Genomic DNA, 22,330 nt, shown 5'->3' on the forward strand with positions numbered 1-22,330 from the left:
AAATTTCATTTAAATATTACTTACTTATTTCTGGGTATCATGCTTCAGAGAACCATGATGTGTTACAATACGCTCTGCTCCCAAGTAACTCGCATAAATATAACCAATATTCAATTATCTTATTATAATACGCTAGTGGCATCTAGGGTAAATATGCTGAAACAGACTCATCAATTAATACAATGTCGTTCTGGTGAACGTTATATCGCTGTTTTCAAAGTAATTCTATTTACGTTTTCAAATTATGCTCCAAATTCAATTTTTTTTTTACCTTAAAGGCCATTTAGAGTTTAGTAAAAAAGTTTTAATAAGTAATTTTACCACGATTTATAAGAGTGCCACAGTATAAAGGAAAAAGAGGGTCCCATAAGAGTCTATGTATTGAGATAAGACAACCGGGTTTTTCTATTTTTCAGTTTTATTTCTGAAAGCCAATGGTGATAAAATACAAATTGGAATTGACAGGAGGAGAATGAGGAATAAAAGACCATCAAAGAATTGGATCAAATCTATAGAAGCCGAGATATTAGTAAAAATGTGGGAAAACAAAAACAAAAAAAAACTCGTTTTTTCCCACGGTACCATTTTTTTTTCCTAAAATGATTATCGACAAATTTTAATGTTAGCCCTAAACTGGCAATTCCTACTAAAAAAACCCAAGAAATAATTTTTTTTTGGTCGAAAATCGAAAGGGTCTCCACTAAAAATTTCGAAAAAATGGTTTTTATTTTTTTATAAACTATAACCCTGACAACTTTTTGTTTCAAATAAAAGTTGTTGGAAGTATCACGAGGTATCCGCATGTCTAAGCGAATTGATTCTAGCTAACACCGAATCAGAGAAAATTGAAAAATCCATTAAACTTAAATATCGAATTATCAGGGGTCATATAGAAAAATTTCAATTTTTTATTTTTAAATCCTGTACTACTTCAGAAAACCTTTAAAAAAGGTTATTACCAACTTAACTCTAAAATAAACGGAAACCCTCTTTCTTTGCATTTTTCGATTTTGCAGCAAAAACAGGCACCAAAATAAGCAGTTTTTCAAAATATGCTCCGAATTCAAATTTTTTTTTCTGGTTGAAGACCATTCCAAAATAGTAAAAAAGCTTCATGATTAAATTTTCCACGATTTATATAGAGAGAGTGCCAGAATATAGAGAGAAAGATTAAGTCCCATAAAAATTCATGTTTGGGTATAAAACAACCGGGTTTTTTCGTGGATTTTTTTGATTTTTTAGTTTTGTTTTTGAGAGCCAATAGTAATAAGATACAAAAAGAATTGACAGAAGGAGAACAGGGAATAAAAGAAACCATAAACGAACTGAATCGAAGCTATAGAAGCTGAGATATCAGTAAAAATGTGGGAAAAACAAAAGAACTGTTTTTTTCTACGGTACTAAAGTATCGTGGAACTAGATTTTTTTTTCTTAAATGATTATTGACAAATTTTATTGTTGTGTGTTGTGTATGTGGAAATTACCACTGAAAAAACCGAAGAAAAAAAATTTTTTTTTGGTCGAAAATCAACAAAAGAACTGTTTTTTTTCCACGGTACTAAAGTATAGTATTAGTTATAGTAGAGAACTAGTATTTTTTTTTTTAATGATTATTGACAAATTTTATTGTTAGTTCTAAACTGGCAATTTCCAGTACGAAAACCGAAAAAAAGAAAAAAAACAATTTTTTTTTTGGTCGAAAAACCCACGAAAAATTTCGAAAAAATAACTTTTCTTTTTAAATAAACTGTAACCCTGACAACTGTTTGTTTCAAATAAAAGATCTCAGAAATATTACGAGGTAACCGCATGTCAAAACAAATTGATTATAGCTGTCACAGAATCGAAGATAATTTGAAAAACTACTGAACATAAATATTAAATTACAAGAGTCCTATGAAAAAATTTCAATTTTTTATTTTTCTATCCTGTACTACTTCAAAGTACCTTTATAAAAGGTTACTACCGATTTGACTCTAAAATGAAAAAAATGTATTTCTTTGCATTTTTCGATTTTCGAACAAAATCCGGGGTCAAAATGACAATTTTTTCAAAATATGCTCCGAATTCAAAATTTCTTTTTTTCACTTAAAGACAATTTAAAAAGTAGTAAAAAAGGTTTATGACAAAATTTTCCAAGATTCATAGGAGTGCCACAATCTAAAGAGAAAGATCAGGTCGCATAAGAATCTATGTATTGGGATAAGACAAATGGGTTTGTTTCTCTATTTTTTTTGTATTTTTATTTTGAAAGGCAATTGTAATAAAAATTAAAAAAACGTTAGAGAAAAAAAACGAATAAAAGGATTAAAACAACGTATTGAATAGAAGCTATCAAAACACCGCATCAATATTTTTTTCTATGTATTAAACTAATAATATAAATTTACTACCAATTTAGCAACCTCCACTAAAATAAAACTATTATTACTGTTATTTTTTTTCCAGATATTTATAATTTGTGCCACCCTTTATGTTACTATTACTATTATTATCCTCATAAATGTTCAGTAATATCAATACCCTCTGTATATTACAAATATCTATTTAATAATATTTATACTCATTTTATTTTTCCTAGTAATTTATCAAAAAACCGTTTAAAATTGTCCCCATAATATTAATAATTCATTAATAAAATAACTCACGAGACGTCACTAGACGAATACGACGCGTTTATAATTGTCGCCAGACATCACCATCCTTCTCCCAAACCGCTTTCCTACTCCAACTCGTAAAAAAATGTAAATATGAGAGACGTTAGATACGCGGCGAATTTTTCCGCCGCAATAAAAGCTACTCGATAAAAGATATGCACATCTTTGGAAAATTCAAAGTTTCCTGATATCGTTACTACCAATTTCTGATAATTTCCACCCATTTTAGGCCGCTAATTCTCGAATTGAAAAAATCGGATCCGCCCCAACGTAGAATTTGCCGCCATGATACCGAAAACCCCGCCGTTGCGCCATCGCTATATGCGACTCGATAGTGACGTCATCCGTATGCTTTTACATTGGGTGTTGGACCACATACGTATTGTTAGGTGAGCTGGCTCCCTGTATCTCTAGGGTATGACTGACTGATTGGACCGGCTTTTTTTTTGGGGTTTTTCTTAAATAACAGTGCGTTGCAGAAAAAACGGTAAGATTTGAAAAAAAAAACGGTTTACAGTGGATTATACCCAGATAGTTTTCGGTTGTTGTAGGAAAAAATGGTTTTCCTAGGTATCATAGGTATGCCAGTATTAAGCGTCAAAGTTAAAAAAAAAGTGTAGAGCAAAAACTACTCCACGTAGAAGGTGTCTACAACCTATGTCGAAAATAGGTTTTAAAAAGTTACACAGCTCACTCTGTATAATACATAGCGACATGAGTAATACCTCTATTTATTCCTAAAGGATTAAGCTTTCAAACGGTGTAAACAAAAAAATTTTAAAACATTTTTAGTAGTAAAAATAATAATTTCAGAAAAAAATCACTTTTTTTTCAAAATAAAATTTAAGTTTGAGCTCGTTTATCTCGGAAGGAGTTTCTTTTTGCAAAAAAAATAGTTTTAACAAAAGAGATAGCTACATTCACGTAGAAAAGCGCTGTTTTATCCGCATTATCGGGAACGTTATCGTTTAGGCCCTAAATAAAAAAAATTACATCGTTGCCTTTAATGTTTGCCAGTCACTCTTCTCTATGATTTACTTCAAATATTTTCAATAAAACTAATTTTTTCTATCTTAATGTTGTATTAAGCCCCCTAGCGGTCATCGTACGAATTTGTAAATAATTTACAGCAATTTCTCTTTGTCGCTTTTATAATAAATATTTTTTCCCTATGCTACGCGATGACTAGTTATTGAGATATGGCTGCCGACCTCGCTTAGTTGTACACCCGGTACACTGTGTCCCATTTTGGATACGATTGCAGGGTATCTCTGTAATTTTTTAAAATATAGCTTTGCGGTTTTCCCGACGACCCTGCTCCACGATAATTTTTTTTTAACTTTTAAAGGCACACACAGTAATAATCCAACTACTTTTGTTCCTGAAATACAGGTCGAAAACGAAAATGTTCACTTTTGGAGATGGTATTATTTCTCAGGCCCTATATAAGATAGAAAAAAAATGAAAACTACTTATGATAGAAATTTTTACAAAAAAGTCAGTGGCGTATTTAAAAATGTTTTTTAAAACACTGTTTTTAAGATTGGGCACAAACTTGGTATTTCTAAAATGAAACACCCTGTATATTTTAGTGAAGAATTTTTGATTTTTTTTTCTGAATACATTATTGTATTACAACCTATATTTAAAATTATAAAGAGTTGCCATTGTAAGTTTTTGAATGCTTCTTCGGTTGAGGCTCGGACTTCTACAGCATCTATATTATTATGCCGATATGCATAAATTTGTAATTTTATTTTTTTAATATGATCATTCAAAGAAGTATAAAATACTTAAATCCGGTGATCTCGGGGGTCATTTGATTGAGCACTTAAATACTATCCTTAAATTATGAGCGAGCGCTTAATGATACTGGAAATATATCTGATGTCGCTGTGCCAAAGCTATGTTCTCTAGCAACTCTGGCATATTATTTTATAATATATTTAGGTATTCCCACAGAACGCACACATTGTTCCACTCGTATTCATCTGAGCGAAGCTTATCTTCACCTATGGATTGTAATAATCTTATCGTTGACTCTGATGGCTTTGTAAAATCTTTGTTGTTTTCAAGCGTTGCAGATTCAGAAAACGGTTATACTGTAACGCCACCACAATCAATCTATTGACACAATCCGTTTCGACGTTCCGTTAAGCAAATCCTGGTCGGATTATGTAGCCTGTAATCTTCGATGTGCCGCAGTTTCTCTTTCAGAGAAGTTAGGGAGACAGCGGGTCGGGATAAATATAATGTTTGGTTACCTTTTTCTTGACGGGAAACTTGTTTTTTCTGTTGAAATTTTTCAGAGCTGCTACGAACTCTTTAAATTGCAGTGTGGTTATTTTCCATGGTTTGTACAGAATGGTCTAGTACAATCTTGCTATTGTCATTACAACATAAAACATGTTTTTTTTTCTATAAAAATTAATTTTTTAGCCCAATCTCTTTCTGCACAGGTTTAATGGAATTTAAACCTGCAGTTTAAACAGGTTACTACTAAGGAACTTTTCTTCTTGCATCACTTAAAAGCCCTTTAGAACGTCTTTCAGCTACGATTAAGTCAATTCTATCTTTTAATCTCTTAAATATTCTTACTGAATTGATTTATTTTCAACTAAAGCAGATGCGGCAGAGTATTTAAAATATGGCATTTCAAGAAAATGTACAATATGCTGTGTTTTAAGATCTACATAACTTAAAAAATATATATTTTACTTTGTAGGTATTAAAGTTATTATCTATTCTGTATAAAATTGTGTACTTATAAATGTATTTGCTAAATTTAAAGATCCTTTTTAATTTTATTATGCAGCGTGAGTCTCCAGGAACCGCATCGATCGATTGTGGGAAAACTATAATTAGTAAAAATGTGATAAATTCAAATTCAAATTCAAATTCAAAAGACTTTTATTACCACTTAAACATTGTACATAGAAAATTACATTTTTTTATTACAAGAATTTACACAATGCTAAGAGTAATGCGGACTGAACTGCGATTATAAAAACAACCGATAACACATACACGGGCTAGCGCGCATGTGCTGCTCAGACCGTTAAAACATACTAACCTAATTACAACTAAAAGAAGAATAAAGACTTTTCCAATTATAATTATTAAGAAAATAAGTCATTAAACCCTAAAAACATATAAAAGATAAAAACAAAAAAAAAATATAGTGTAATAATTTACTATATCAATTACATCAATATAGGTACCATCTGTGCAATAGACAGAGAGGAGGAAGGGCGGCAAAAAACACGAGCCGAGGCTGGAAAACCAGGGCAACACGACGCAAAAATGAATAGATATTCCAAAATGAACCATTTAAAATTATATTTTTATGAATTGACATTGTACTAAGTTGATGGGAGCAACGCGGCTTAAATATTTTTAAGATGGCGGCACTTTCGGTTACACCAAAAGTAGATATCAACTTCGTTATTTTAAATGGTACACTCTATATATTATTTCATTTTTGAATTCTACATTATAATCCAAATACTTTTTATGCATAACGTATCTAATATCCTATATCTAAGTCTAACCGCTTTTGACATATTTAAGTTTTTATGTCAAAAATGACGTTTGCAAACCATACAATAACTATGAGTTTCTCCTATAAAAAGAAAACCTGTATAATATACAGAATAGATATAGATATAGATACAAAACCATAAACCACTAAGTTTTGTAAGGGTCCCCTGCAAAGCCAATTTTAATAGAATTTATATGAAATTTTGATAATTATTATTGCGTGGTTAAAAAGGAAAAAATAATAAAATTTAAAACACTGTCTAAAGTGACTTTTTTCAAATAGAAACCTTCTATTTTCATTATTGAAAAAAAGTCACTTTAGATGGTCTATTAAGTATCATTTATATTCTTTTGTTACCACTCAATATTCCATATAAAGTTTATTAAAGTTGTTTCTCCTTTGCAAGGAGTCGGGTTCTAAAATATAATGATAATGGTTTCCTATAGGAAAAAAATTAAAATTATTGTAGTATCTAAAAACGTAATTTTTGACATAAAAATCAAAACGCAAAAAATATTTAGATTTTAATGTAGAATTCATACGGCGTCCATTTAATATAGCAAAATTGACAGCTGCTTCCGGTATAACTAAAAATGCAGCTATCATAAAAGAGTTTCAGTCGAGTTTCCCCCATAGACTTTGGTAAACTGTAAAATTTTCAGATTTTTCTAATTATAGGTTTTCCAGATACGATTAATGCGCTTTCTGAAGACTCACCCTGTATATCAGTTATATATTGCTTCACATTTTGCTACGGGAATTTTGAAACCTCTATATATTACATGGCAAATTAGGTCTTAAAATATGCTTACCTCTTTTATCAAGACTATCGTTTTGCTTCAGTAAATTCCTGCAGGAGCAATCACCTTTCAAAACAGTATTTTTAGGTAATTCAAAAATGTTCATTAATCCTCTAGAGCGCCCGCGGATTTGCTCCGCGTTATCCAAATTTAATGTTTTTGTAGAGATAACATCGTCGTTAAATTTTTGCTGTTGATCCGCATTCAGGCTTAAATTATCTAAAATATTTAGTCAATTAGTTTTATCTAAATAATAAATTAGGCTATATTTTAATAATTATTTATAATTTTTTAAAAGAGCAAGAAGCTTTGTCCAAACTATCATTAAAATAAAATTGTACTCATATTCACATATAATTTATGGAAATAATACTGTATATAACAATCTATATACAGGGTGTTATAAAATTCGGTGCAAATATTTTAAGAGCGGGTTGTTGGAGTTCAAACAAGACTTATTTTCCTATAAAAACGTGTCCTAAAATGCAACCCCTCAGAGCTACAGCCCGCACAAATTGTTTGAAGCAAGTCGATTATTTGGAACCGTAACTATAATTATGTATCAATTCTTCGGAAAATTTGCATGTCCCCGTTTTCTGGATGGTCTTTTTATTTTCCGTCCCAAAAATGATGTAAATCTAATTTTAGGGCAGGATTCAGGGGAGCTTACCCTTCTGATGGCCCATATCTTATGTTTCCTAGAAGAAGTTTAAAAAACTAACAACACCATATACTTACTTAGCCATGAAAAAATATAAAATTTTAGTGTCTTGCATTTTTTCGATATAATTAAGCGTTTTCAAGAAAATCGCTGATAAACGAAAGGGACGCATTATTAATTCCGATTGATCTATTAAATTAGAAGAAACGAAGTGTGCTGTGACTGTTTTATTTTTTATGAAATAAAATTAATTTTATCCAAAAATACAAAAAACGATAATTTTAGATTTTTTCATGGCTATTAAGATGGTGCTTTATGTTTTCAAATTTCTTATTGGAAACATAAGAGATGGCCATATGGTCCAAAAGGGCAAGATGATGAAAGGCCTTACATAAGGTTTAATTTTTATGATCAAGAAGTTATAGCACTATTTGATTCTGGAGCTAATTTATTATAGTTACAGTGAGTTCTGAGAAAATAGATAATATAAGATAATAATAGATAATAGCTGGAACATTTCTTTAGTAGGTCTTGTACAATCATCACAAAATATGAACAACTTTTATGGGCTAAATTGTATTCCCTTGAAGAACTTTCTACTGACTAAAAGGCTTTATTGATAGTAAGAACCGATTGGGCAGATCAAATAAAATCAAATTTACTATAGATACCGGTGATCATTCTCCATTTAAAAAGAAGCCTTATTTACATTCTCTCTATATGCAAGAAATTATTATTAAAGAAATTGATCCCATGTTCAAGGTGTGATCGAAGAATCACAAAGCCCATGGTGTTCACCCACTCTTCTTGTTAAAAAAACCTAATGGTTAAATGCGTTTTTGTTTTGATGGTCGTTTCTTAAATGCTGCGACTAAACATGATAGTTTCTTATTACCTCATGTCAACTGAATTTTAAATAACTTAAGAAATGCTACTTATAATTCTTCGACAGATCTTCGAAAAGCTTTCTGGAAAATTCCTCTGGATGATCATTCTAAAGGAAAAACAGCTTTTTCCATAATTGGTCATGAACAATTTCATTTTAATGTTGTACCTTTCGGATTATTTAATGCCGCCCAGACTCAACAGCGACTAGTCGATTCCTATTTCGGTTCTAAGTTTGAGCCATTTATCTTTTGCTACATGGATGACGTATGGTCTGCTCTCCTAAGTGGGAACACCATTTGGAATTACTAAAAACTACAAGAAATTTGATCCAAGAGGCAAGTCTCACAATTATTTTGGAAAAGTGTCAGTTCTTTAGGAATTCATTAAAATATCTTGACTTCATTGTTGATAATAATTCCTTAGCTACAGATCCTTCTAAAGTTAAGGCCATGGAAATTAACCAAGGCCGAGTACTTCGACTGAGGTTAAGCGCTTCATTGGCTTGGTATTGAAGATTTATTAAAGATTTTCCTACATTACTCAGTCCTTTAAATTCTCTTTTAAAAGGTAAAAGAAAAACAGAATCTATTCAACGGAACGAGCAGGCTGAATCCTCCTTACTAGCTATTAGAGAAAAATTTGTGAGTACTCCTATTTTGGCTCAGCCAGATTTTTCTCAGAAGTGTTATGTACAGTCTGACGCTTCAGATGTTGGTATTGGTGGAATGCTGACTCAGTTTCTTGATGGTGAAGAGGGAGTGATAGCTTATGCCAATCGTGCCTTGTCAAAAGCTGAGAGGAATTATTCAGTGAATGCTTAGCTGTTATCATTTGTATTGAACAATTGCGTCTCGGATTGAAGGTGCTCCTTGCTTTACAGTTATCACACATCACTATAGTCTTTTGTGGCTATATAATTGTTAGAATCCTACTGGGAAATTAACTCGATGGTTGCTAAAGTTAAGGCAGCATACTTTCGATATCCAGCATTAAAAAGGCTCGACTCCTGTAGTTCCAGATACTTCTGTTTACGCAGTATTACGCAGAATTCCTAATATTTTTAGTAATATTTCAGATCAAATCGCCTCGATCTCAACAGACTTTGAAAATCTTGATTCTTGGTATTTAAATTTATGGAAAAAAATTAGTTAAAATCCTGACAATTACCCTCAGTAGAAAATTGAAGGAAATACCATTAATATTTTTGTTCGAAACAAAACCATACTTTTAATGAAAGAGAATGGAAGGATCATAGTACCTAGTTCACATAGAAATTCAATCATTGAATCGTGTCATATTCTCCCTACTAGTGGACATTTTGATTTCAAGAAAACTCTTTTTAGAATTCAGGAGACATATTATTGGCCTCAGATAAGGACAGGTGTTTTAAAATTGGTTCGCAAATATTTAGTGTGCGGTGCCCAAAAAATGTGAAATTTACCCAACATAGGTAAAATGGGAATAGAAAAAGAAGTTAACTTCCCAGGACAGATTCTCTCATTAGATTTTATTGCTCCTTTTCCTCGCTCAAAGGAAAGTAATAAATAGCTTTTAGTGGTGGCAGACTGGTTTTCTAAATACACTTTTGTTTTTTCTTTTAAACATTCTAAGGCTCCTTTTATTCTTGGTAGACTAGAAAATCAAGTATTAAGTCAAGTATCAAGTAAAATCAAGTTTTTGGTGCCCCATAAGACCTTATTTCTATCCCCCAATTTCCTCTGGTGATAATCTTAAAAACCTTTGTGAGAAGTATAAAATTAAACAGTGGTTTACACCTTGCTATTCTCCACAATGTAATTTGGTAGAAAGAAAACACAAAACCAAATCTTCTGCTATTAGATGTTATATAGGTGTGCATGAAAATTGGGATTTGCCTGTTTCAGAAATACAAGAGGCTATTAACACTGCTGTTCATGAGGTTACAGGTTTTTTCCAAAGTTATCTTATGTTTGGCCGCCACATTCCCTTGTCTGGTGAATGTTTTAATTTTTCTCCATTTGATGAAACATCTGAAATTTCTCATGGTGATAGAAACCAATATGCTGGACATTTATCTCTGAGTTTAAAGAGCTTTTTCAGTAAGTTTATCAAAAATTGCACTTTGCTTATGAAAGAAATTCTAAATCCTATAATCTCGTGAAAGGGATGTTTGTTTTAGCGTGGGTAATAAGGTTTGGCGACCTAAAAAGGTTCTTTCTAGTGCAGTAGAAAAATTTGCTGCTAAACTTAGTCCAAAGCATATATTTTAATGGTTCATGATTGGTTTTTAACTTGGTAAAATCGAGTCTATGCTTGAGAAATAAGGATTTTGTGTGAATTCAATTAGGTAATAAATTCTGTCAGAAATAGTGTTCTAAGAACATAATAATATTTTTTTTGCCTGTGTTTACTTCAGACAAAGTTGTTTGTTAGGGTATCTTATGACTCTAAACTTCCCTTGTATATAGTTTATATACATGGTGGTCCAGTTTAAACGTTATTAATTTTAACACGTGATAGAGAATTTAAAAAGAAAAAGACATTCATTATAAAGTTTTTCTCAGAAATGTTTAATAATAAAGATACAAGGTGTTAAACTTAAGAATAGTTATTTGTTTATTTATCATAACTTTTAAACTACCAGCTTAATTTTAATTAAATGGCGCATGTAGGTTATTGTATTAATATTGCCAATTTAAAAAAAAATTCCAGTGACGTAACATACGAAGAGACTGGGTTCTTTTTTGCCTCAAATTTGCGAGGCGATAAAATATTTCTTTATAAGAAGTCAACTGTGTTCCATTTAATTAAATAATTAAATCTTATATACAAAAAGACTTGTCCTAACTGATAATCAACGTGCAGCCCAAACGGTAAAACTTAAAAATAAGAAATTTGGGGACAACATTCCTATGGTTATACAGACGTCCACTAAGAAGGAATTTTTTGAAATTCCATCGGGAAGGGGTTGAAGCCACCCCTTATGTATCATAGCTTCAAAATTAAGTACTTTTTTAAAAAACGGTGAAACATGTCATTTTTATTTTATTTTTCTACTCAATTTCCATTTTTTTGTTTTTTTTTTTAAAGGGATTTAAACCACCCTTTAAGATTTTAACATCTTTTTTATCCTTAAGTTGATCCTCGAAAATTCTGCCACCCTGAACGGGTGAAAATTTCTTGTACGAAAATTCTTTATTCTTAAACTTATACCGTTGAAAACTGATATTTTTACATATTACATTATTATGTAGACCTAAGAAGTGAGATTTAAATTTTGTTTATGCCAGGGGTGGTCTGAGGTAAACAGGGTTAAAATCTACAATTATTTAAAAAATAAATGATTTCAAAAACGATTTCTTATTTTAAAAAACGAAGAAAACACCACTGGTATTTTATAATATTATTTCTATGTTACATACATATTATATATCATATTTTTTATGTTGGCCAGAAAGAGACATGGTGAAAAAAAGGGGGAAAATTATAAAGAAACTTTCTATATTTATTTTAAAGTTTGAAAAGCGATATTAAAATGTCCTTTTTGCATAAAAGTACTAAAAAGTTTTAAAAAAGAAAATAACACAACGACGTAGTGTTTCCTCCAAGTAACTAACCACGTGTGTCGTGTGTCACCACCCATCCAAGTAACTAACCACGCCCGACGCTGCTTAACTTCGGTAAACTTCGAGAACCAGTATCAGTGCTGCCAGATGTAACATAATTATCGAATTGTAACATAATTTATCCTTAAAATTTAACTGAAATATTACTTGTACCATATTCGATAATTGTAACATAATTTCACTAGAAAATAATTCAAAATGTTAAAATACATTTCAAACTTAATAAACTACCAAGAGAGTTTTTATACATAATTTTTACCATAACGTGAGTTATATTATTGGCACAATGTATATGTATATCATCTAGGCATCTACCCATTATATTTCCTCCCTACTAGCTATTTTTCAATTATTTATCCGAACTCCAAACCGATAACGCCATCTCTGATGCAAGTTCAAGACCAAATTAATCAAATCCAAATCTTTAAACGGCGCTCGGCGTGGGCTCCGCCGGTAACGAGTTGTGGGAATCACCGAACAGAACGTCAAATAAAAATGAAATCATACATATTAAAGCCTACGGTAGAGAGCTATTACTTTTTCACTGCGTAATTGGTAATATTATAATTGAAACGTGTAAAATGAACGCTGCAACTACGGCAAAATACTCTTCTGATTCGGACTCGGAATCTGAAGCAAACATCAATAGGAAACGTTTTAAAAACATGCAAAGACGGGAAACTAGACCTCAGCAATACAGGGTAGAATGAGAAAATCTTTTTAAGGCGTGGTTAAAACCTGTTAAAGGTAAGTGTTATATTTCCATTATGCTGGGTGTTAATTTAGTATATTAGGTACAATAAATTTGACAAATGAATCTTTAGGTTATTTTAATACAAGTTTAGATAAACATGTGTCCGCAACGGCGGTTTGTTTACGAGATGCAGGGTGGTAATCTTAAATAAAACAATTGGTTTTTCGGGAATATCCTAATACGCTTTATCTAATCTGTCATAATTTGGCGGTGTATAGTTTATACTAGTGAGGTGTTAATTTAGCCTTAGCTTGATTAAATTTATTAGATGCGGCGTCGTGAGCGGTATACTTAAACGAATATTTTTGCAAAAATAATCGTAACTGGCTTTTATATATAAATTCTTTATTTTCTTTAGATAAATTTATCAAAATAGCAAAAAACAGAATAAATAAAATAAATAAATAAATTCGGTGGCTTAATATTACATACATTATGTAATTAATAATTGGTGGGACTGTGGTACACTATTTGATTTATTTGGTATTTATTGTGTTTTAGATAATCCTCTACGGGCAAGGTGCATTGCATGATTTCCAAGCTGATATTACAGTCATCAAAAATCACGGCAAAGGCGTTAAACACATGAAGCTTGTAAAGGGACTGTCATCAAATCAACCTAAAATCGATTCTTCATTTTTTCAAAGAATGAGGCTCAAGATCAAGTTTCCCAAGCAGAGATCAAAGTAGCCGCTTTTATTTCTGAGCATAACTTATCTATGAAACTGTCAGATCACTTAGTGCCCCTTATGAAAAATATGTTTCCTGACTCCAGAATTGCCAAAGACATGCAAATGGGAAGAACCAAATGTACCGGCATTATTAAGAACGTTTTGGGGAAATGTTGTTTTGAGGAGCTTGTAGAAGAGCTAAGGCATAAAAGGTTTAGTTTCTTAATAGACGAATCTACAGATATAAGCAGCGTAAAAAATATGTGTGTTTGCGTGCGGTACTTTTCTTCAAAATGTCAAAAAGTTGTAACTAGATTTTTTAGTTTAGTGCAATGTTTTTCTGGCAAAAATGCTGATGAAGCCAATACTGGTGCTACGGCTGAGGTAATATACAACAAGTTTATTGCTGTATTTACATCATCCGGGTTACCCTTAGAAAATATCATAGGCTTTGGTTCGGACGGCTGCAACACAATGTTTGGGTCAAAAAATTCTGTTGTTACTCGATTAGAACTTAACTTCCCTGGAATAGTTATTCAAAAATTTATATGCCATTCCCTCCATTTATGCGCCAGTGAAGCATGTAAAGTTCTTTCACGGCACTGTGAAGACTTAGCTAGGAATATTTTTAGTTTTTTTAAACACAGTAGCAAAAGACAAGCTCAGCTTTTAGAATTCCAAGAATTCTGTCAAGTTGAGCCTCACAAAATTTTGCGGCCTTCGCAGACTAAGTGGCTTTCACTGCTCATGGTAGTTAACAGAATTATTGAGCAGTGGGATCCATTACAGCTATATTTTACCCCGCAGTGGATTGGACATAGATTACTAGCATCCGAAACCATAGCCAATAGGTTAGGTGACAGTGAAACTAAACTTTTTTTAAATTTTCTCCAATGGATTCTTCCAAAATTTGTCGAATTAAACACTTATTTTCAAAACGAACGTATAAGTAGTTATAACACCAGTTTATACTAAAATGTGCGCACATTATAAACATTATAAACATTATAAACATTAATAAACTATCAGCAACAACAAGATGACTTCCTCATCCGATGTCGTCAATTTTTAATAGTATCTGCTATGGAGATAAAAAAAAGGTTTAATTTCAATGATAGTATCTTATCTAACTTAGCTATATTTGATAAGATTTATTGTAAGCCAAGACCTCTTATAGGGGTATTAAACTTACTACCTAGAATTATAGATCCTCAAGATACCGACAAAAAACAAAAAATTGATGACCAGTGGAAGCTATATTGTCAGTGCCTAAATGAGTTTGATGAGGATATTAAAAATAAAAATTACATTGACAAATATTGGTATAAAATATCTATAAAGACCTTTTAGACTCCAAACTATATGCAGATTTAGGCGCATTTGTTTTGGATATCCTTATTTTACCCCATTCCAATGCAGATTGTGAACGGGTTTTTTCTAAGGTTAATCTCATTAAAACTGATACGCGTAATAGTTTGTGCACTAAAACTATAAATGCACTACTCTTATCATCACAGCGCGCTAATGGTGAATGCTATAATTTTGATGTTACGCAAAAAAATGACAAAGTCTATGATATCAAATATAATATATAAGAAGGGTGATGAACAATATTTCATGAATTGAATAATGATTTTTGTGTTAAAAATTTTTTCTTGTACCTAATTTCTGGTTTAAATTTCATACATAATATCAAAATATATAGGTTAAGTTTATATTTGTTGGGGTTTTATTTAATACTAACTGTTTTTTGACGACTCAATTTTTTTATTTCCATTCCTCAATACTCTCTCTTAGAAAAATAAGTTTCAGATTGTAACATATTTTTCGAGAAAATCCGATAATTTTGATAACGTCGCTCGATAATTTCATACGTCACATCTGGCAGCACTGACCAGTATTCAGTGGGAGTCTGTCCGTTGCATGTAAACAATTTGATTTTGCTGCATAACTTTATCTTTTTTTTTTTAATTTAATTTTTTTAATTTACTTTGTAAACATAAACATAAACATTGTTTTTTTTATATTGATGATCAATAAAAAAATTTTAATTATAGTATTTTTTATGATAGCAAGGTACACATTTTATCCTGGGGCCGCGTTCACGAAATAAAATTACGTCTGACAACGCTGTAAGAAACCACTATAAATATAAGGCGGCACACGGAAGGAAGCTAGCTTCTAAGATCTATTATTATATAGAATAAGTTACAATTAGTTAAATAGATATACAAATGTATATTTTAATCTAGTGCAATAAATGTTAGTTTCAAAGTAAGGAAGGAAGCTTTTCATCTCTTTCTTTAAAGAATTTTTGCTTCGTGTATTACAAGTCGCAGGCCCAGACTCAAAGATAGCAGGGATTGATTTGAGACAGGATTGCTTTACGCATGGACAATTCTATGCAGCCTGTTCTAGAACAAGTTCACCAAAAAACCTAATAATTCTGGCACATATATATATGTTATATTGGATCTTGTTAAATTGGATCCATGCACGTGGGCGACCTTTCTCATGGGAACCGCTAAGTCAGCATCCTTGAATCGGATCACACTATATTATGGAATCTACAGTTCTCATGTAGTCAGCAGTTAGATTTAATATAAATAGGTTTAAGTTTTATTGTAAAAAACAGATTAATTACAGAATAATTATAGGCAGAAACTATGCCCGTTTAAATTTTAATATTTAATAAATAGATTTTTTTTAAAAAAGTGGTTCTTGAGTTGTGCGAGATAACAATTTGGCGCAGTCGAGGTAGGATCTGTCAATGCTATTAGAACAGGAGAATTCCCACTAGTAGCGGCAGATTCCATTCCTTAACAGAAGAACTTGCCAAAAGAAGTCTAACTGGGACGTTTTCAGGAGGAACAAAAGCATTTTAACCACCTGGCAGTCGAACGAGAGCACGGCTCTCATGGAGTATTATTTTTTGTAAGTAAAGAATCGTCTCGTTTATATTATTTGTTTTTTTGATTGATTTTAGATATTTTTATTATTAATATTTTTTTTTGAGTGTTTTGATAATTCGAAACTGTTCGATTTTTCAAAAATATTTGTTCTTGAACCTATTCCCTGAAATAAAATAAAATTTATTAGATACTTAATTTTAACCAATTTTTCCTTAACGTACTCAAGTAATTGAATTGTTATATTTTCTTATGCATTTTAAGTAAATTTAACAAAATGGCCGAACAGGGTCCAAAACGTTTTCAAGATGCGAACATCAGTGTTGAGGTAGAGCCTTATAAGATCTCTGAAATATTTTCAATTGTACCCGAGCTTGAGGGTGATCAAATTTTTTTAAGCAATTTTATCAATGTGTGCGATTGCGCATACGATATGGCAAATGCACAACAAAAAGTATTTTTAGTAATTCATATTAAAAATAAACTTAGAGGTAGGGCAGCGCAATTAATTAGTTCGCGTAACCCCATGTCATATATTGAAATGAAACAACTCTTGAATTTACATTTTGGTGACTCAAGAGACTTGTCTTCGCTTATACAAGACCTGCAACGTCTTAAGCAACTACCGGGCCAATCGCCACTTACATTCTTTAACCGTTTACAAGTTTTAAACGCAAAAATACATTCGTGCATTCAAAAATCACCTTTATTAACAACTAAAGAACAAAAATTAGCACAAACCACATTAATTGAGACTATGGCTCTAAATACCTTGTTAACGGATCTGAAACACCGTCTAGGACAACTCATTCGAGCTAGCAACCCTTCTACACTTTTAGAAGCCCAATCCAGAATCCGTAGGGAGCTTCAGCTTTCATATTTTGAGAATCAGAAAACTTCGAAACCCCCTATGCAGAGGCCAACAGCTTAACCAATGATGCCAAGGCAAACCCAATTGCCTAAATGTGGAATTTGTGGTCGTATTGGTCATATTACTAATCAATGTCGTTTTAACTCGCCTTCTTATGGTGACTCACAGGTATTTCAACGTCATAATCCGAACTCACCAAATTTCCGTCATCAACCATAACAAGGTGTAAATGGAAATAGTTTTTTGCAACAACAATGGAAAACCAACAATGAAAACCAGAACAGGAATCTTGGAAATGCTAATCCAAATCAAGTCCAAAATCGTCCTTCTTTTAGTCAAAACAAACCCCAGTATCCCCAGCCGCAGCAGAGGACACACCATGTGCACTATGAACAACCCCAAGAGGAATACAACCCGAATTACTCTTTGCAACATGAGTCGGATCATCAATCCTATGCTGAAAATTCTGGCGATTACTATAATTATTCTCTTGATGTTCCTATTCATACTAATGACTATCAGGATTTTCTCACGCTTCCAACTACCAGCCAACCCCCAGAAAGCAACACCCAGGATCCAGTAGCCGAACTTCAGTCGCAGATACAGACCCTAAATCTGGACAACATGGACCCAAACCTAAACTTCCCGGAACAACACTTCATTTAAAATCCTTACTTACTGTAAATTCTAAAAACCTTTACTATATTAACGATGCATCAAATAGATTTAAATTACTCATTGACACTGGTGCAGGCATTTCAATTTTTCAAGGTATTACGAATCAAAATTAACAATTCAAGAATCTGTCCTGTTTCCTTTGACCCTGGAGAGCCACATAAGGTGTATATTTAAGACCTCGATATCGATTTTGATGGAATACTAGGATTAGACTTTCTTGAACGTTATGAATGCGTAATAGATTTAAATGCAAAACAGCTAAAACTCTAAAACTATTCCCCTGCATAAAGTTGAAAACATAAAATCAAGTGCAGAAAATTCTCAGCAAAAGACAGCACTTGTAAATTTATTTTCAATTGAACCCCGGATAGAGAAAATTTTGAAACTCAAGTGTAACTTGTCTAATACTGATGCTTTACTATACTCTGATGTAAAAGATAAAGGTAGGTTACCAAATGCAATGGTCAGAGCCAACGAATATGGTGAATTTTTAATTACCATAGTTAATGCTAATACCATACCAAAAATAGTTGATTTTTTAGAACTCAAAATAGAACCATTTAATGTTGACACAGACCAATGTAAAGAAAATATTTTAAACTTTAACTCAAAACCCAATAAAAAAAGTATTGGTCGTAAAGCCAAAATACGAGACCAACTTCGACTTGAACATTTAAATGACGAAGAAAAGAAACTTGTTACTGTAGATGTCTAAACTTTTCTGACATATTTTACCTTGAAAGTGACCAACTAACGTTCACCAGCGAAATCAAACTAAGTATTGATACCAATAATGCTCGGCCTGTCTTCACAAAATCTTATCGCTACCCCCAGGTACATAAGGAAGAAATTAAAAAGCAAATTGGTAAAATGCTCGATCAAAATATCATTCGCCCCTCGACGTCTCCTTGGTCTTCCCCCGTATGGGTCGTACCCAAAAAACTTGACGCCTCTGGAGAACAAAAATGGAGAGTGGTGATTGATTACCGCAAACTCAATGAGCTCAGCGTTGGAGACAAGTATCCTCTTCCGAACATTTCCGATCTTCTCGACCAGTTAGGGAAATGTCAGTACTTCACTACGCTCGATCTCGCTTCAGGGTTTCATCAGATCGAGATAAATCCAGACGACATTCCCAAGACAGCTTCTGACAACGGATGCTAGTGCCTTTGCTATTGGAGCTGTACTCTCACAAGAACCTGTAGGAAAGGACCTCCCAATAGCCTATGCATCAAGGACTCTTTGTAGTGCTGAGACGAGATACTCCACTATAGAAAGAGAACTCTTAGCCATCGTCTGGGCTGTGAAACATTTCCGCCCGTATCTCTACGGTCGTAAGTTTCTTCTAATTACTGATCATCGTCCTTTGACTTGGCTTTTCTCAATCAAGGATCCCGGCAGTAGATTAGCTCGTTGGCGCCTAAAACTAGAGGAGTACAACTATAAAATCGAATATAAGCCTGGTAAAATAAACAAAAATGCGGACGCTCTTTCAAGGGTAAAAATTGATCATGTCAAGGATTGTATTCTCTCAAGATCTTCAATCAAAAATTACTATCCTTGCCGCCAATGAAGACCAGCCCTCTACTAGTAAAGAAACACCTCCTTCCAATGAAAATGAACCCAATGATGACGATAAAGAAATGACCCAAGACTACAATAGATTCGTAAATTTATACAGTACTCAGTCGATTATTGATTATTCAAAAATCGAAATTTTTCTCAACTTTTAGACAAATCACACAAAAACATCTTTAGTTTCTTTTGTCAAACTAAACTCGAAGATCTTCATTATAAAATAATGGACGATTTACTCGAAGAGAATATCGAATTTGAAACTCATAAAGTTAATATCCTGTCAAGCACAAGTGTAAAAAATCGAAAATATTTTATTTTTCTTTTGCCAGCTAATAAAGATTTAATTGTTCAACACCTTTTCTGTGCTCTTTACACGTGCAGTAATGAATTTGACCTTACTCAAACTTACTGTGTTGAAAATAATCTTAACCTACCGGTTCTCGAATTATTTTCGCATATCTTTGGCGACAAAGATATTAAATTAAGAATAGGTCAAGGCATCGTTTTAACACCAGATCAAGACCAAATCCCTATCATCTTAGATCAATACCACACAGGGAAAAATAACCTACACCGTGGCATAAACGAAACAGTTAGGCGTATAAAAGAAAAATATACCTGGCCTGGTTTAACTCGCGATGTAGAAGTTTTTATAAAAAAATGTGATATTTGTCAAAAGGTAAAAATTTATAGAAAAAATCTTAGTACTCCCCTTGTAATCACTGAAACCCCCAAAACACCGTTTGAAAGAATAAACATAGATCTTTTTGAATATACGATTAGAAATTATGCATGAACTATTAGGGACGAATTAACTAAATTCACGCAAGCCTACCCCCTACTAGATAAAAAGGCATCCTCTGTAGTTAATACACTATTATTATTTTTTCAACACTACGGTACACCTTTGCGGATCCATTCTGACCAAGGGCGAGAATTTGACAATAACCTTTTAAAAGATCTTTGTAAACCTTATGATATCAAACTAACGTTTTCCAGTGTAAGCCACCCCCAGTCAAATGGCTCGCTTGAGAGATTTGACGTGACGCTGACTGAAATGATTAGAGCCCATAGCGCTGAACACCCTGACGAAAATCCTTTTAATGTTCTGCCATATGTGGTAATCTGCTACAACACTAAAAATAAAACTCATGGGTTTACACCCTACGAGCTTATTTTTGGTCACACGTCCAGTAGACCACCGGAAGGTGGTCTGACTTATACAATCAAAAGCAGTTAATAACGAAATATGTCCGAGATTTAAATAATCGTATGGAATATTATTACAAACTCGCTCGTTTTCGAACTAAAGACAAGAAAGAAAAAGCTAAAATTCTATTTGACCGCATTGTAAATAGAAATAAATCAGAATATCAAGTAGGACAAAAAGTTTATATCAAAGAGTCGCAAATCACCACCAAAGCGCAAAACCTCTTTAATAGCCTCTTTAATATAATAATAAAATTCTGCAAAATTGAAAAATTTAATCACTAATCAGACTTCTAAAGTCAATTTTGATCGTTTGAAGCCATACTATGACTAGAACAATCCTATTTTATTTCAGATTTCTCTTGCTGATCCCAGCAGCGGTCACTCAATTCCTGCTTATGCCTGTAAATAACACGGTTGGCATATTTTGCCACGAAGAAGGAAAAGTAAGAGTGTCGAATAATAAATAGACCTTGCTTGTGTACAAAGATTTAGAGCCCATAAGGCAAGCCATTAATCATAATGATAAGTTACTTTCTATCCTCTCTGACATAACGGCTGGCTAATTATCGCACGATGAACGAGAACTTGAAACCCTTAAAAAATCAAATATCGGTAACGACGTCAGTTATTAAAAGTTTTAATTCAAACATACAAAAAATTCAAATAGATGAATTAACATTCAATCACGATGTTGAAGAAATAAAAACATCAATAATAGACATTTCAGATACATTGAAGTTTTATGAAAGCCTAGTAAAAACTTTAGAGCTTTGCGAGTTTTTAATGGAAAGTTATGTTTATTTGGAAAGTTATTTAAATGATCTTTTAAACTCCGTAACGTTTGCTCGCCTAAAGATTTTACATAGCTCAATCATAAACCCGAGGGATTTGATCAATTCTCTACAAGAAGTCTCGTGATCTCTTTCAAAGAATAATTTACCGTTCCCCACCTACCTTCAATACGCTGCTCAGTATCTTGATGTAATAGAATTGCAAGCCTTTCAAACTGAAAACAAAATAGTATTTGTGCTTAATATTCCATTACTTGAACCTAAAACCTATACCCTATACCAAAACTTTCTTATCCCAATTTTGGATAATCGAACAGGTCTCTCTCATGTAATTCCAACAATAAATAAATACATTGCGCGTGATGACAATTCTCTACTGTACATTTTACCTCCAAGCCTGGATAACTGCAAACTGGTTCAAATCAATAGCTACATTTGCTCCAACCTCCTACAATATCCTATAGATAGCGATGCAATATGTGAGGCACAGCTACTGAGGCAGAGTACCCAGTTACCGATCACTTGTCAAACTTCCATTCTCCAGACGTCAGACTATCATGTGCAAGAGTTGGACCAAAACTACTGGCTAATAACCATCTCAGGACCTCTACCAATAACCATCCAGTGTGGAAAAACAGAAGTTGCGACGAAAATCATCGGAGGGAACACCCTTCTCAGACTCCAACCAAAATGCAACTCTTTTATTGGCAGTAC

The 22,330-nt window shown here is 32.6% G+C and overlaps 1 protein-coding gene across 4 annotated transcripts in view; it reads right to left on the reverse strand.

Moving 5' to 3' along the window:
• LOC126734086 (centrosomal protein of 135 kDa-like) overlaps window positions 1-22,330 on the reverse strand; it is a 437,952-nt gene that overhangs the window by 24,270 nt on the left and 391,352 nt on the right. For 3 of the 4 annotated variants that reach the window (XM_050437596.1, XM_050437599.1, XM_050437603.1), the window contains one exon: window positions 7,011-7,217. In XM_050437596.1, the coding sequence (XP_050293553.1) occupies window positions 7,011-7,217 (207 nt within the window). Of the gene's footprint in view, window positions 1-7,010; window positions 7,218-22,330 lie in introns of those variants that run through there. The other variant, XM_050437600.1, reaches the window with a different exon arrangement.

This window comes from Anthonomus grandis, chromosome 3 (genome assembly GCF_022605725.1).
Source record: "Anthonomus grandis grandis chromosome 3, icAntGran1.3, whole genome shotgun sequence".
Classification (NCBI taxonomy): domain Eukaryota; kingdom Metazoa; phylum Arthropoda; class Insecta; order Coleoptera; family Curculionidae; genus Anthonomus; species Anthonomus grandis.